The sequence below is a fragment of the Uloborus diversus genome, chromosome 10 (genome assembly GCF_026930045.1).
Source record: "Uloborus diversus isolate 005 chromosome 10, Udiv.v.3.1, whole genome shotgun sequence".
Lineage (NCBI taxonomy): Eukaryota > Metazoa > Arthropoda > Arachnida > Araneae > Uloboridae > Uloborus > Uloborus diversus.
The window spans coordinates 55,871,778-55,889,036 of NC_072740.1; the positions used below are offsets into that span (position 1 = coordinate 55,871,778).

The following is a 17,259-nucleotide window of genomic DNA, read 5'->3' on the forward strand; positions in this document are numbered from 1 at the left end:
AAGCTGATATATCCTAATTTAACTCACATAGCCTGCAGTAAAACCTGTAAAGTTGACTACCCTTGTAAGTTGATCACCTGCCTATCTTAAACACCCAATATGCACCAAATTTGTCTGAGAATCATATAACAAACCTTTTGTAAGTTGATCACCTGTCTAAGTTGACCACTAAAGTACTGCACCGCAAGTGGTTAACTTACACAGGTTTCACTGTATTCATTTATTCTGTAACACCATTTATCTCCTTTTATTTGTACATGTATACACGTTGTCATCATTTCATTGTACAAAGTTTTCGACAGCTTCTTTTACATACCATTTATTTGTTACTTGTGAAATACTGACAGTTGTACTAGCAGGTGTGCTCCCCTATCAAGGGCGCACCCCCCTTAAATATCGAGAAGACCCCCAAGAGCAAGAGCCCCACCCCGAAAATAAACAAAATACCCCTCAAAGCACCCGCTAAAAATTTCAATGGCGCAATTTGCGCCATGACCCCCCCCCCCTAGGTGGGCACCCCTGATATTAGCCCTCAGAACTAAATTCGGCTAAATGTCTTAGGGTACTGTCCCAAGTATGGGCGCTTGACTGCATGCGTTGTACGGAGCATTCAAAACAAAATCCATTAACACCGAGTTTATTTTTAATTTTTAGAGAGAAATACACTAAGTACCGGTGCACAAGTACTTATGTTGAGAATAACATAGGAAGTAGGTGAAATGTGCACAATACTGCATTTCATAAAGCAGTGATAAAATTAAAAGCTCTTTTATTTGAAAGAAAAAAGTTTCAATTCCCATTAGTAGGTAATCTGGGTCTAAAACTACATCACATGGAGTCAGTGGCGCACACAGGAATTTCTCAAACGGGAGGTCCAGGATCTAAGGTCCACCATTCTCATATCATACCCCAACCTGCATCCAAACATATCTTGATTTTTTTCGATTGTCGGGGGGGAAAAAAGGAGAAAAAAACATTTAAAAAATGTTTGAGTAATTACTAAGCATTAGTTTATAAAAAAAAATATGAAAAACAAATTCTTAATTAAAATACCTGCAAGCATAATATTGAATGTATTTACTTTTCTCATAGTTAAAAACAAAAACAATGAAGCAAGACCATCATTATAGTCTCGAGCAACTTATTACTGTTCGATTTTGTAGGGGAAGAAAGAGAGAAAATTAAGTTTATATTTTAAATCTGAAATTGTTGTTACTTTTGAATTAGAAGTGTTTTATGTACTACATACATGGGTCATTCCATGCGAAATGAGCAAATCAGCTGTGGCTGACATGTCACATATTTCAATGAAAATTTTTATTTAGGTAAACCATGCATATCTATGAGGAAATGCGAAGTATGGAAGTTTAAAAACTGTTTGTTGCTTTGTTATTGACATTAGAAGTTGATGCTTACGCTAAGCGTAAATTTTCGGAGTTCATTGCTGCCAGTTTGTGACTCAATAACTCCATAAGTTATAAACGTACACTTAAAAAATAAATATTTCCGCATTCTATAAACAAATCTCTATTGGGAAAAAGCAAAGTAAAATTTATTCGGATCTTTTTTTGAATCTGAGATATTAACAAATATTGAAATTTTGCCAATTTACTTCAGATTTCAAATCACTCTTCTAGCTCTTTTAATGAAAATATAAGAGTAAAAATGATTCAGATTGAAAAACTATCTATAACTAACTATCTGCTCTAATTTAGTTATTGTTTATGAATTTCTTGATGACGAAATCGTACTTTAAAAAATCGAAAATTTCATGTTTTCCTCTATTTCAGATGTTTTTTTGAAGATGAGGGAATGCTCTAAATTTACTCAAGTTTTTTTATGTAATATATTGAAGTGTCTTTTAGATGCTATTAAATTTTAATCATTGGTATCAGCGTATTTTTGTTACTAGAGTAATTTGAACTTAGGCAAAATTTCATTAGTTAGTTCTTTTTATTGTAAGTTTAGCAAAACTAACCATTTCTTTCGCGTTTCATTTTCTCAAAAGCCTTTTTATGAAGTATTTGCTAAAATGTACATTTTTTTAAAATCGAAATAAATGTTAGATATACTTGCTTTTGCATCATTGAGTCGTTTATCTAGTGTTTTGAATTTTCGTAATTTCACATAAGAGTCAATCCATACAGGTTCCATACAGTATAAACTATTCATTCTCATGTTCAAATAGTTCTAAGTTATAAAATTAAAATAATTATTTTGAAAATTACAATATGTTTTTTCAGTATAATGTATTATATAGGGCACAATATACGTAATTTAAGAAGGTGCAATGAAGTTTTCACACTTTTTATTTCTGTTTTAGTGTGTGAATTGACTAGCAAAACTGCTCAATTTCAAAGACCTGTATCTTTTTTACAAACCAAATACAAAAAACAATATGTATAACATGCATAGTACTTGAATGGAATATTCAATTGGCCACGAAATTTTATTTTTAATTCCATCCCCTTTTGGTTTACAGGGGTCTAAAAATGTCATTTTTGTCATTTTTCCGATTTTTGAGGTACTGTAATCTATAAAGGGTGCACAAACACACAGCAACAGTTACATATTCTTTTTAGCATGGTTCCAGTGATTAGTTTTTGCCGTATTTCATTTTGTGTTTCCGTTCCCTACGCGAGTTATCTCCCTTTGAAATGAGTAAAATTTTTACATTAGACCCTGAACTTTAACCTGTTACCGTTATTTTAATTATTAATTTACAGCTACGTAACTCAGCATGTAAGACTATCAATTTATGCACTTTAACATCAAAGCGTTAAAGTAATTGTCATAAATGTAATTCAAATATATTTTGGACAAAATGCAAAGATCTAAAAGTACCATTTTTGACAACGACAAATCACTTTTGATGACCTCTAAAAAATCAAAGGTCCAGTTGAGGGAAAAAATAAAAGTGGTTTTAAACATTTTTTATATCCAGCTTTTAGGGATATGAATTTCAAAAAAATTAAAAATAGTTGAGCGCACAAATCCATCGAACCTAAATGGATTGACCCATAAAACACAAAGAAATTGCTATTTTTCTGAATTTTATTTTACGTTTGGAAATCAAAAACCAATTTCGAGTTTCTTCAAGCAAATAGTAGAAACACAGCTCTATATTCTTGTAAAATTTTGAAGTTGTCTGAATTTTCCCTCATTTGAATTTTTGTGTGTATGTGAAGGGAAAAATCATCATTTTACAAAATGGCACTAAGTTTAAAACTGATTTTGAAGACAAAGGAGTAAAAATACAACTTCAAAAGTAAGGTATTTCTTTTATGATACTTTAGCACATTCTAGGGTATTAATTTCATCAAAGCTAATGCATTTCTTAAAGATTGAGATTAAAAAATAAAATGCTTAATTATGAGAAAATTGAAATATTTTCAGTTTTTGAAACTCGGTTAAGAGTTAACTATAATAACTTTCAAAATTTTACTGATATCAGATTAATTACCCTACTCCATAGATTGCAACAAAATATAATTTTTATGTTTTCATTAAATAGTTAATAAGATACAAGCCTTCAAAAATGCAACATTTAGCATTTATGAGAATGCTGTTCAATTTGACCAATTTTCAATCGCATGTAACTATTCAAATAAAAAATTTTAAGCAAGAATATTTTAGATATTTTTATATAGGCATAAAAGGAACCTGTATTCCAAATTTCATAAAAAATTGTTACCATGCGGCCACCACTTTTTTGCGAATTTAGATCATTTCGTATGGAATGACCCACATAGGATTGTAGTCAATCAATAAAACGCAAGGGCGAAGGGAGTGGTCCGGACCCCCTGGAACCTCTCCTTGTGTGCGCCACTGCTTGGAGTACAACTAAAGCTGTTTTTCAATGTTTTAATTCATGATTTACAGAGTTAGTTGATCTTGAAACTAGACCTTTTATATTGAAATTATCATCTTTGAAACCATTTAATTAAGCAGTTTGATTAGATCCCATGGGTTTCTGACTTAAGTCTTAAATATATGACACGTTGAGTATAATTACAGCTGTTGTTCAACGCTACTGACTCGTGGCGTACAGAATAATTTACTGATTTTTTTTTCCCTTCAAATTATCAACTAAGACCGTGTAGTTAAAAAAGTTGATTAGATGCAATAGGTTTCTAATCTGGACCTTAAACTACATCACAAGGACTATAACTACAGTTGTGTTTCGAATTTTTCTACAATTGGCGCACAGAATTATTGACCTTGAAGCTTGACCTTTTTTTGGAAAATCATCAACTTTGAGACCGTTTAACAAATAAAGCAAGGAGTACCCTATATTATTTTCTGGTTTTCTGAGTTCTATACTACGGTGATTAATTCATCCTATACTTATGCCCGATGGTTACTCACGGCTTTAGCAGACATCCGGACACAAACAAGGTTAAAGTAGTTACGAAAATAGCATTTTCAATTGACCTTTGCCCCTAAAGCCAAGAGTGAGCCACAAAATTATTTATGCTAGCACGTACCTAGTATCAGGTAGTATCCACATTAAAAAACAACGGCATGGGTCACTCGTCGTTTTTGGAGCAAAGCGATTATATATTTAGTACCATACAGGGCATTTCTGAACTAGGCAAACTTTTAAGGTGTGATAGTACACATCATGACAATCAATATAATGCCAAAAATTAGGGTCCCAAACGTCTTTCAAAGGAGATAGGCGCCATTGAAGTTAGGGTCCAAAATTTCAAATGATCATAAAAAACGGAAAAATTAGTCGATTCGTTTGCGGTTTTCGCTAAAATTATTCTTTTATCAGTGCTTTTTTGAAAATAAATTTTGAAGATGTAGTTTATAAAAATGCCGATAGAAGGCGCTTTAGACTTTGAAGTAAAGTAACAACTATTTTTTACCGCTATTTTTGAATTTTATTAAATGTTTTCTAATGCTTGAACTTAAACTTAAATTTTCAGCTCAAAATCAGAATCATTGGGAATGATTAAGTCGCGCAAACTGAACTCAGAAGTTGAAATACACTCTGTCACCAAAAAAAAAAAAAAAAAAAAAATACATTAACCCAGAAGGAAACGAGCGATCTTCACGAAACTTAAAATGCATGTAGTCTATGAGAAAATAATGAAATGATTACAGATTTAGAACAAAAGATTGTTTTATTAAGAAGTTATGATACAATAAATGCCTCTAGCAGCTGTACAGGACCAAACACGGTGTGGTATGAAGTGAAATAGGTAACCGATAACCACTGGGACTAAATCGGGATTCATCGTTGAAGAAGACACGATTCCTGCCTGTCACAACCCAGCTAATCAAGTGCAGCAAAAATCTAACTGACGAAAATCGAAACCATCGCAATAGATGCCAGTTTGAGATACCAGCGTCTTCCAGTCTACTCCGGATTGTTTTTCTTTTGTTACCATCAGCATCTTAAAAGGTGTTAAACGGCATAGAACTAATTTTAGCAACCTTGTTAGTGCGGCGGTGGTCGCTCTTATGATGTGCGATCTTCGTGCTCATTTCGGTTCCTAGAATGCCTTCACTGACCGCAATGGAGTGATTCATTTATTTTCGCCTACACTAAGCTACTATCATGTCTCTCCGACAAAGGTGGAGGCAGATACGCCCGTACAACCTACCTGCTTCTCTGAGACCAATTCTACGTCCCTTTAAATATTCAACAATTGTTCGCATACCTCTAAAAGATCGTAATAGTCACATTAGCGTCCTTACAACTCGACAGTTTCGTTTGAAGTGCTTTTTGACGCAAACTTTTCCACTTTCAATCATACCTATCTGCGCATCTTGCATGCGCATAGCTCGCTTACCCTTTCCTCACTGGCGACGAAATTTGAGTCATTTCTTACTAAACTACATTCCTGCCTAGTTTGTTGATTGCAGCTCAATTTATTCTTGATGCACTCATTTTTTGTGTGAAAGTGTATTTCAACCTTGGAAGACTTCAGTTTTTGCTACCTAATCACTCCCAACAATTCAGATTTGAAGCTCAAAATTTAAGTCCAAACATTAGAAAACATTTAGTGAGATTCAAAAATAGCGGTAAAAATAGTTGTTCGTTACTCCAAAGTCTAAATTATAACTCTAATGATAGAAAAATAAAAATGAGTCACAACGGCAGAAAATATAAATCGTGAAACAACGTTTAAAAAAACTTGATACACTAAATGAGTTTTGTTACAAACATAAAGCCCTCATTATTAAAATTATTAAAGTCTAACTAAGAAGTTAAATGTCATTCATACAAAATTCAACGTCTTATGAAACCGGCCAAGGAAGAGTAGTTAACGATGTGGTTTAACCATTTCAGAACGAGGGTATTAAAACCTCTTATGCAATTTCGAAAACTGAATAATAAGGCTGTAAAGTATTTTAATTATCAAAAGTAAAAAGTTTTAATCAAGTCGCTCAAATTGCAGAACAGAATACTAAAGAACAAGACAAGGCTAAAAACTAGGGCTCGACCGATGGCACTTTTTGGCCGATGCCGATTGTTGGCCGATTGTTCAAAGATGGCCGATGGCCGATTGCCGATTGTTTTCCTCCAAATGGCCGATGGCCGATGCCGTTGGCCGATGGCAAAAAAAAAAAAAAAATCTGACGGAAATAAATAGATAAGATTGTCAGGGATTTAAAGGATCAATTATTCATTTCACTTTACTTCCTTTCTACGAATAAGGACTTGTGATCAAAAAAAAAAAAAAAAAAAAATCAAATTCCTACCTAATTTCTATTTTACGATCACTCAATTTAAACTTCACAAGTTTTTTCGGCACATCTGTACACGCGTATGTACCTAAGAACATATAGATGACCAAAATATCCATTTTGAACATCTCCTTAGTTAATTATCGCAAGTTCTCTTGTCATGTCTTCATACACGCAAACGTGCGTCACTCAGAAACGTTATGAAATAGTTAGTTGAAAACTAATACGTACGTAGTGTGATCAAAAAGTTCGAGGACAAGCAGTATAAAGCCTTACCCTGAATAGTTCACATTACCGAAGAACATCTATCTACAAAATAATCACCTTGAAAGACGATGCACTTTTGCCAACGTTCGTATAGCTTTTAGAAGCACTCCTGGCAGCCATTTTCGCAACCTCCTGTAAGGCCTCTTGCGCTGCCACTTTCTTCGTCGTGGGGAAGAAGGCGACTTTCATGTCGAGGATGCACGGTTTGATTGATCAATGCTCTGATATGACAAACAAATAACATAACGTTTCGTCGGATTTAGCTCCGTGTGACTCTTACCTGTTCCCAGCAAAAAAAAAAAAACATTTGCATGCACGCCGCTTTCTTCCGTCAGGAGAACAGAAAGCTGCATCATAGTAGGTTGCGAAAAAGGCTTCCAGGAGTGTTTCCAAAAGTTATATGAACACTGGCAGAAGTACATAGTACCTCAAGGTGACCCTTTGAAGGTGGATGTGCTTCGGTAATGTGAACTATTCTGGGTAAAGTTTTATACAGCTTGTCCCCGAAATTTTGGATCGTACTACATACAATCTATATAGGATGTAGTTATGCTTCTTTTTTTTTTTTGACTGTTGTATAATGGTAGAGAAAGAACAACAGCCAAAAAAAAAAAAAAAAAAAAAAAGAAAGGAAAGAAAGGAAGAAAAACAAAGACTGTTTAATAACCAACTGATTTGTTTTTTTTAATTGAACACATAACTAAGATTTCAGCAATATTGTAATAATGTATGAATTATGTACACTATACATAGTTAAAAAACTTTAAATTATGTTGTCTAATCATTCAAAAAAAATTTAAGAATAAAAATATGAAACAGTCAACAAATTACGCAATTAAAGTGGAAAGATTGCACGTAGACAATTTTTAGTCATGAAATTAAACGATAAAGGTAAGAGATAAATTACAATATTAAATCATAATAAGAATATTTTTGTACTTATTTAAAATTTATGAATGGAAAAATTTGCATTTTTCATAAAAGCTATAACAGTGATATAATTTTTTCTGAAAAAAGATATAGCCATTAAAAGAGTGAGTTTCTTAAAACGCAGCTACAATAAACAAACTCGATATTTACTTTAAGTTAATAATAAGTAAATACATATACGACTTGATCTTATGTTCGCACACATAATATTGAACAATTTGATTGTTTAAAATCTTTTATGAAGTACTACAAACAAGTTCAAATTAATTTTTTCAATTTAACAATAATTTGCTGAAATTTAAAAAATTGCTTAATAGGAAATCCTTGAAACTTTTCTATAACATATTATTAAAAATATGATGAAAACGAAAATAACTCGTTCATTGATTTTATAAAAATACGTGAAAATAGTTACTAACTATAGAAAATAATTGATCGCTATAAATGATGCAAAAAAGATGGCGCATCACGAAATAAAGATGAAACAAGAATGAGAAATACGCAAAATGACATTTCTTGAGCAAAATAAATAATCGCTAAATATTTAAGAAATGCTTGAAACGAGGAGGAAGGGGCGGGGGGGGGGGGTCACCCGCTGATTTTGGAGTAACTCACAACATTAAACTTCGGCCTCATTTGTTCAGTACAGAACCGCTACCACCAACGCCTCGAAGAGTTTCTGAGTCGACTTCAGCACTTTCAAAGAAAAAATTCAAAAGTCCCTTTGATTTCCGAATTATGTCACCATTCAAAACGTCTTTAATCAATTTCTTACATTAATGCTCTAAATTCCTCCTAAACAATAGAGTAAGTTTGAATAACAAAATCTCGAATTTTATGAATGGTGTTAGTTTTAAACAACTCGGAAGTGCATTTGGAGTTTAATTTCAGAAATACAGGGAGGGGGAGGGGAGAGGCACGTAAGTGTTCTAAAAATTACCGTCGGTTCAACGGGAATCTAACAAAATGACAGAAAAACCGGTTTCGCCTTTTCATATTTATTTCCACGGTCTCCAATTCGGCAGTATACACTCTATAACCAAAAAAATCGACACATCAAGAAGCAATCATCCGATTGCTTTGAAATTTTGTATGCATGATTGTTTTGACCAGATGTGCAAATGATTAAAATTTGGTGTCCAATGAATGAACAGTTTGATCTCCAGCAAATCGAAACTGCGCATCCAGCAGATGTATATAACGAGCAGTTCTTCAACTGTTGTTAAAACTTTCGGTTTGATTGCGATTCAGATTACCTTTCAACAACTTAAAAATGCCTCGCCGCATGGTTCGTGCTCATTACGAGCAAATTGTTAAAGTTTAAACGAGGTCATATCATTGAATTGAAAAAGAGGCCGGTTGGTGAAATCGGAGAATCGCTCGTCATTTGAGTCGAAGGGATGCGGCGATTCGAAGATGCTGGCAAGGATGGGTGGAAAATGGCAGAGTTCAGCGTCAGGATGTTAGCGGTCGACCTGGAGTCACAACAAAATCGTGATGACAGAGTGATTGTCCGATTAGCTGTCACAGCGCTTTCTTCATCTCTATGAGCCATCAGACATTCAACTCAAACACCAGTGTCCATCATGACCATTTACAGACGGTTGCGACATCGAAATTTACGCTCACGCCGACCGTTATGCCACTGACGCCTACAAACTGTCGAGCCAGATTACAGTGGTGCATGGCTCGATCAGATTGGAATGGTGCCGACTGGGGATGTATAGTCTTTAGCGACGAATCCCGCTTCCAACTGTCTCATGACAATCATCGAAGACGTGTTTGGAGACACCCAGGGCAGAGGAGGAATCCTGGTTTCACTTTTGCACGTCACACTGGCCCTCAACAAGGCATTATGGTCTGGGGTGCCATTTCCTTTGATAACTGGACCCCTTTCGTAGGGGTACACTTATTAGAGGTACACTTACTGCACAGTTTTACGTCGACAACATCCTAAGTTTTGTTGCCGTTCCTTCTGCAGTACCCTCGGCTGGTTTTCAGCAGGACTATGCCAGATAACATACGGCATGTGTTGCTATGAACTGTCTGCAAGCTTGTCAAATTTTTCCGTGGTCTGCCAGATCGTCAGATCTCTCTCCCATCGAGCATCTCTGAGATATGTTGGGATGGCGATTGCATCTGGCAAGGAATGTTGAAAACCTCGTTCGACAATTGGAGCGAATTTGGCCGGAAATACTACAGGACAACTCCGGGAGCTTTATCGGTGTTTCCCACGTCGTGCTTAAGCTTGTATGTATAGGCTAGAGGCGGGTTAATACCTTATTGAACTTGTTACTGTAACTCTGACATAAATTATTCAATTATTCTAAGAATTTAATCATTTACTATTCTATGCATTGTCTTCCTATCCACAAATTTTCATCTCAAATCACTCCTTCTTGGTGCTTCGATTTTTTTGTTATAGAGTGTATCACCAAATGATCGTCAGTCTGAGACGCTATATTAGTTTTGTATTGAAATAAGTAGTTAATAGCCATAAAAAATGAGTAAATAAGGTTTTTAGAACACCTGATCGAAAACAAAAAGGGAAGTGCATAACTGGAACGTACGCAACACCACATGCGAAATTTTAACCTTCTTCAGTTTACCATTTTTGAGTTACGACTTATGAGAGATACATGCGTTTATCCAGCCGCAAGAAACAACGCAATAATTAACTTGTTTGATACCTGAATGCAGTATTAAAAACTCTTTCAGGGGTGGCTAAAATAGAATTCATACCGAAGTTTAAGTAAACAATTTTATATGAAAACAATAACTCCCTTTACTTTGCATTAAAAAGTAAAACAGCAAAGGTCCTTTTTTTTCAAAAACATCGGCCAATTCCATCGGCTTTTCGATGTTTTTAAGGCCGATGGGCCGATGTTTCCTGCAAGTTAGCATCGGCAGTCGATGCCGATGCCGATGGCTAAATTGTTGAACCATCGGCGCCGATGCATCGGTCGAGTCCATGGAGCTATGAGTAATAAGGAGAAGACATCACCACTGAAACTCCGCAGTGGAAGTGAAGCAACCGCGAAGATTCGCGGCCATCTTGTGGCTTTCATCGTACGCTTTCGACTCGATGCGCTGGTTGACTCAATGCCTTTGCTTTTGAACAATAATAGATAATTTATGGTTTTCTGAAGAGCAATAATCCAGGGTTTTTTCCCGTCAGTTTAATGAAAAGAAATGGTGGAAAATCGTTGCTCTAAGAATAAGAGCTCTTCAATTAATTCAAGAATTAAAATGCTGTTACTGTGCATATATTCTGTTTTGGTATAGGGTGTGTGTGTGTTTTTTTTTTCAGAGCGAAGGAGGTTTTATCAAAAATAATGCTAAAAGCAGGGTATAAAATTTATTTCCAACCGTCTAGTAATAATTTCAAGGCTCTTATATAAAGAACGGTGACTTTTTTTCGAACAAATCCTTTACGTATCGTGTTTGAAATAAATTTAAACCACTGGATATTTGAATACTTTATTCATCAAGTATTATGTAAAGTAAAATTAACTAAAACCAACGAAATAATTTGCATTAAGTAAATGTTCTCAAAAAGAGCTTTAAACATAATTGAAAGATGGGAATAAGAAAATGAATAGAGCCTTTTCCACTTGATTTGAATTACTTATTCCCAATTTATTTTTTGAAAAGGGAAGATGCAAATCAAAATGAATATTACAAATATTTATTTACTGAATACTTTAGGATTACATAACAAAAATATTACCTGGGTGTCAATGATTTAAATCATTTTTTAACTTAAACCCTGGAAATCTCCCTGAATTTTTTTAATTTTATTAGTTCTGAATTTTTTTAGTCTAACCCTCTTTTATTATATTGATTTTGTCCTAGGTGTTTTTCCTCACTTGACCATTTTTATTTAAATTATCTCTCTTTTACCACATTTTTTTTTCTTTTTTTTTTTGTGTCTGCACAATATTTTTTTCAATAAGTAGTCACTGGATTAAGGAACTTTTTTTATGAAAACAATGAGGGATTTTGTTGCACATAGATATAAAATGGGTGTGCAGAAAAATTCCATACTTTGTTGCTATATTGTGTGCATTTTTGTACACATTGGAAAAGATAAACTTATTAATACTGCTCCAAGCATAAATTGTTGTTAAAAAATTTAGAGTATGCTCATAAATTTATTTTTGAGAAATCATCAATCGAAGAGATTGAAGTTTATACATTTTTTGTTAACTATAATTGTAGATGGTCTCGGGACCAGTTTTCGAAATACTTTACCAGAAAGTGGGCAAATAAAATTGCCAGCTCTTTCCTATTGTAAAATATAATTTTTATACAAAAAAAAAAATAAATAAAAATAAAAAATAACAAAGCTAGTGAAGATTAGAAAAAGGCATATGCTATAAGGCCAATTTGTTTATTTTCCTCTTTTTTTACCAATTTAAAGTGCACTAATATGTCATTTAAATTAAATTTGACAAGAATCATATGCTTTGTATTAAACAGATTTTTCATCGTGTCATGAAAGCTTTTTACTGAAATACTCAAAATATAATAGTGGTAAATTTAGAAAAATATCAATATTAAATTTAATTATATTTTACAAATGTTCTAATTTTTTTTCTATAGAATCAAAAAAATCGGATTTAAATCAAATAAATCCGAATTTTTTTTATTATTTTCCAAAAAAAAAAAAAACAGGAATTTTTACTCTGGATATTACTTGTATCAATATAAAATATATTTTTCAGTTTTGAAAAGCACATTCCAGAGCAACAAAATGTGTTTTTGAATATTTATTCCAAAAAATAAAGGGAGTACAATATTTTACAATGTTTGAATCAAGGACAACAATACTTTTTGAAAACGTACACTAAGTAAAACCCTTATAATATTCCATTTCGACATAAAAAGGACTTGCGTAAAAGCATTGTACCACAGAAGTATAAATAAAAGGATTCAGAACAATAACAAAAACTGAACAATTGCTGTGAAATGAGTTTAAATATATTATAAACAAAAATAGTTTTATTTACACTTTTCACACAAAAACAGTAAGGTCAGATACTTCTTGGACAGCACTTGTACTTTAGGATTAAAGAAAATACTGTCAGCCTGCTTAATTAGGTAAAGGATAAACGAATGCTCCGCTTATACGAACAAAAAATCCTAGAACCAAATTTTTACCCATAGATAACGTTAAGAAGCCCTCGGATAATAGAATAATATTGATCAGCTTTCAGAAGTATTTTTGCTGAGAAAAATTTTAAATATACAAAAAATAAATTAAGGGCAATTACATTGACATAAAATAAAAAATGATAGATTGCGCCTACAACGGGGTCCTGAACATCAGAAACACACCATGTTATGAAATGCAGTCTTTCAATGTTTTGAACACCACAAGATGGCTGCCAGTCAAAAGAACAGTTAACTAAGCTTCCGAAACGGCTTCAGCGTATCTCGCTCATGTCGTCTCCTTATTACTCATAGCTCCATGGTCGAGTCCTACTAAAAACCACACAGCACGCAAATCTGGATCATGTTTTTTAAGAGCTTTACTTCATTCAACTTTATCTGGGGTAATATTTGGTAGAAATAAAAATGTAGCAAAAACTTTCGCTTTGGACTCGATTAGACCCTTTATTTCACTTAAGTGTGGGGAGGGCGGCAAAGATAATACACTCAAAAATATCATATAAAAACAATAAAATACCTGCATTGATACTTTTGCATTTGTACAATGCATATCTCAAAATCGAGGAGAGGGTAATCCGACCTGCCCTCTTAAGTAACAGATCTGTGTAAAAATATTTCTTTCAAGGTATTTGTAACTGTTATTCAATTATACTTTCATGACAAGGAATAATGTTGGAAATACAGCTGAAATAAAGCAATGTTATGTTTCTTATCGCACGTTGGAGGCGGGCGTGAGCTGGGTAAAAAAAAGTGTTCCACCTGCTACTTTCAAAACGCATGCTTAGAGCTTTGTTTATACTAACCCCTTTAACAATTCATCTAAAGTGAAAGCTCCGTGGTACAATCGGCTTTTTAACTGAAAGGTTGGTGATACATGCCCACTCGGGAGAGTGATGTTTTTTCATTAAATAAAAAAAAAAAAAAAAAACTGCATTCGCAGGATTTCCCTTGTATATTTTATTAATTTTTTCCCTATTTTTGCAATTTGATTTCAAAAATAAAATCCTCTATTTTGTGTCAAGGAGTCACTATGATTCCTTGCTTTGCTCAGCATGTGAAGACGTTCGTTGAAAGTTAACCATTTTTTAAATAACTTGTGCGGAAACTCGAAGCAGAGGGACGGGAGGGAGGAGGGGGTGATATTTGTACTAAAGCCATTTCTTAGTTTAATTTTAAACTTGTTTGAACATTAGATTGTTTTTTAAAAAAAGTAGGAGTTATATATTTTTCTTTTATTTCAGACAGCAAGACACAATGGCATTTATTGCTCAATCTGGTAAAACTATACAAGACTTGAATGGTAAGTTATAAGTACATACATTGTAAAACCTTTTTTGGCAATACTTCAAAGATGCCTAAGAATACTTCTAATTAGTGATGTGTATCGGGTAAATACCCAGTGGATAGGTAAATATTTAATGGGTGGTATTCAGGGTGTTCCGGTTTAACCTGCGATACCTCTGTTTTCGCAAACCGTTGGTCCTTGATGCATACTTCCAAAGTTCAAAATCAGACACCGAGTTAAGAAATTGAAAGTTAGAGGCAAAAATGAAATGAGTAAAAAAATACAAAATTTAACTTCTTATACTGGCCGTAGGTCCCCTATCTTATATCTAGGGAAATAATCTCCATTGCAAAATATATTGTTTTTCAAACCAGCCACACGCGGATAAGTGCCTAAGAACGTATAAGCACCCGAAATATCCATTTTGACATTCCCCGAGTTAATTACAACGACTTTTCTCGTGACGTCCATATGTACGTATGTATGTATATGTGTATGTGCGTATGCATAACTCAAGAACAGTATGTCCTAGAAAGTTGAAATTTGGTACGTAGGCTCCTAGTGGGATCTAGTTGTTCACCTCCCCTTTTGGTTACAGTCGGTTGTTTCTAAAAGGGTCTTTTCCCCCTTTTTTGGGGAAAATCATTGTTAGTTTTGATGTAAACTCAAGTGGTGTTATAATTAGTCGGACACTTGGCGATATATCGCCAGTCTTTTGGTCGCCAAGTTTTTTCGCCAACTTGGCGTAAATTTGGCGATTTTTAAAAAAAATTTAGTTTCAAATTTTGCCACTGTTGGTGATATTTAGAGAGTAAACTGTTGAATCACATTAAAATTGACAATAATGGGGAAATGACATGGAGTAAAAGGAAGTCATGCGATGAACACATCAGCTCGTTTTCTTTTTTATCCTGAATTGACATAGTCTATGCCTATGCTAAAATTTGAAATAAAAAATTGATAAAATATGAACAATTAAAGCAATTAATTTCTTACTGCGTATGGGCGAAAGATAGCAACTTATCACTTTCAAAATTTCGTAGCCAAATAGATTTGACAACTTATGAAAAAAATCCAGTTGAATATCATAAAAACTTCAACAGATATAGGCGACGAATCGTATAAGCGGTCGTTCAGAAATATGTTCTTGTCAAAAATGTTGCAAATTTGTGACGACCCCTTACAGTTCGTCGCCTATCCGAGAATTATTGAAATGTGACTCCTTAGGTCGCCGATATAGTTTTAAGTTTTTATGGTATTCAACAGAAATTTTTTTAATGATTCACCAAATCTATTTGGCCGCGAAATTTTGCAAATTATTTAATTGATATCTTTCGTACATGCACATGAGAAGTTAATTGCTTTAAATGTTCATATTTTATCAACTTTTCAAAATAAATTTTAAAATGTAGTAGAATGATTTTCTTGTATGCTGCCAAGTGAAGTGTTCTGAAGTTTGGTCAAGTTTGACAGAAACCTCTGCGTGTTGTAAGTGAAAAACATGCTAACAAAATGGACATTTTTAAAAGAAAATGCTTGTATCTTCTTGAATATATAAGTAATACTTTCTTGAAAATCTATGAAATTATTGTACGTAGTAAGTAAACAAATTGCTGAAACATACAGCTTATTCCCAGCATTTGGAAGAACTACCAAAAAAACACTTTTTTTTGTTTTCTTCAATTCATTATTGGTCCCCTACATGTATGAGTGATTTAGTTTTTATTGAAACATGTTAGCTGAAGCATACCTTTTAATGTGGCAAAAGTCACAGAACAATTGTTCTCTTATTTCTGGAGAAATTCTGTCAAATGAATTTGCAAGCGATGCAGTATTTTTTTGTCCGTCATTGTATTTCCTCTGTTGAAAGTAAACTTAAGAAGTTTCATATTAAAAAAAATATATATATATATATATATTTTTGAGTAACGTAATATGGTTTGCAGATTGTATCGCTGAATTGAAAAGACATTTTTATGAGACCAAAGTGCCGATTGATGATGACAATGTGACTCTTCATCGCTTTGAAGAAAAAATAGAATCATTATTACTATTAGGTTTGAAAGGTAATTTTGTTAATTTTTCTATAAAATTTTCACATGCATTTTAGAGAATTATATGTGCTGTGAGCATTAATAGATTGCGCATTTAAAAGCTAAAATATTGGTTTGTTTTTTCTTATTTAAGATAAACCTGGTCTACTTGGAGCGAAAAAATCATATTGGGATTATATTTGTGCTTGTTTTTCTCATTCAAAACGAAGTCACGAAGGAATTAAATTTGTAAAATCCTTATCTGAAGTAAGTAATTTTTAAATTTTGCTTCATATTTCAGTTTATAGCAATGAAATATGTTCGCTATTTGGGGGGGGGGGGAGGCATGTTGGTCAACTTTTTTAACTTTTATTTTTTATCTCATTTAAAATTTATTTATAAAGTTTGATTTTTACTACAAAATTAATTATATATTTATCATCATTTCACAATTATTACAATTTTTTGTTCATCATCTTTTAAAATTATATTTATATTTAAACAGAACCTCAGAAAGTAGAACAAGGTAACCTAAGTCTAGGAGAACCTGGGTTAGTTATGTTTTAAACTTAGAATGCTTTAAACTAGAGGTGCACAACCTTTTTCAGTGAAGGGTCACTCGTGTTGCAGAGAAGCAGTGAAGGACTTCATGCAAGCCTGTCTGTCATTTAGAGGGGCCTGGATTGGCAATCTCCCCTCCCCCTCTCCCCCAAGGCTTTGGGAACATAATGTATTTTATGCATAAGGGAACCATTGTTTTAAATTTTGTCATATGATTTGCATAGAGAACATACTCTTTGCCCTCTGGAAAAATCCGAAATAAAAGGTGTGACCGCACGCACCCATACTTTTCTGATGCTAATTAAC

General features: G+C 33.5%; 1 protein-coding gene across 1 annotated transcript in view; it reads left to right on the forward strand.

Annotated features, from left to right (window-relative positions):
* The window catches only part of LOC129231007 (FYVE and coiled-coil domain-containing protein 1-like), an 89,732-nt gene that overhangs the window by 22,402 nt on the left and 50,071 nt on the right, over positions 1–17,259 (forward strand). The window contains exons 2-4 of the mRNA XM_054865252.1: positions 14,316–14,374; positions 16,306–16,425; positions 16,547–16,659. Coding sequence (XP_054721227.1) covers positions 14,329–14,374; positions 16,306–16,425; positions 16,547–16,659 — 279 coding nt within the window. The 5' untranslated portion in view covers positions 14,316–14,328. The remainder of the gene's footprint in view (positions 1–14,315; positions 14,375–16,305; positions 16,426–16,546; positions 16,660–17,259) is intronic.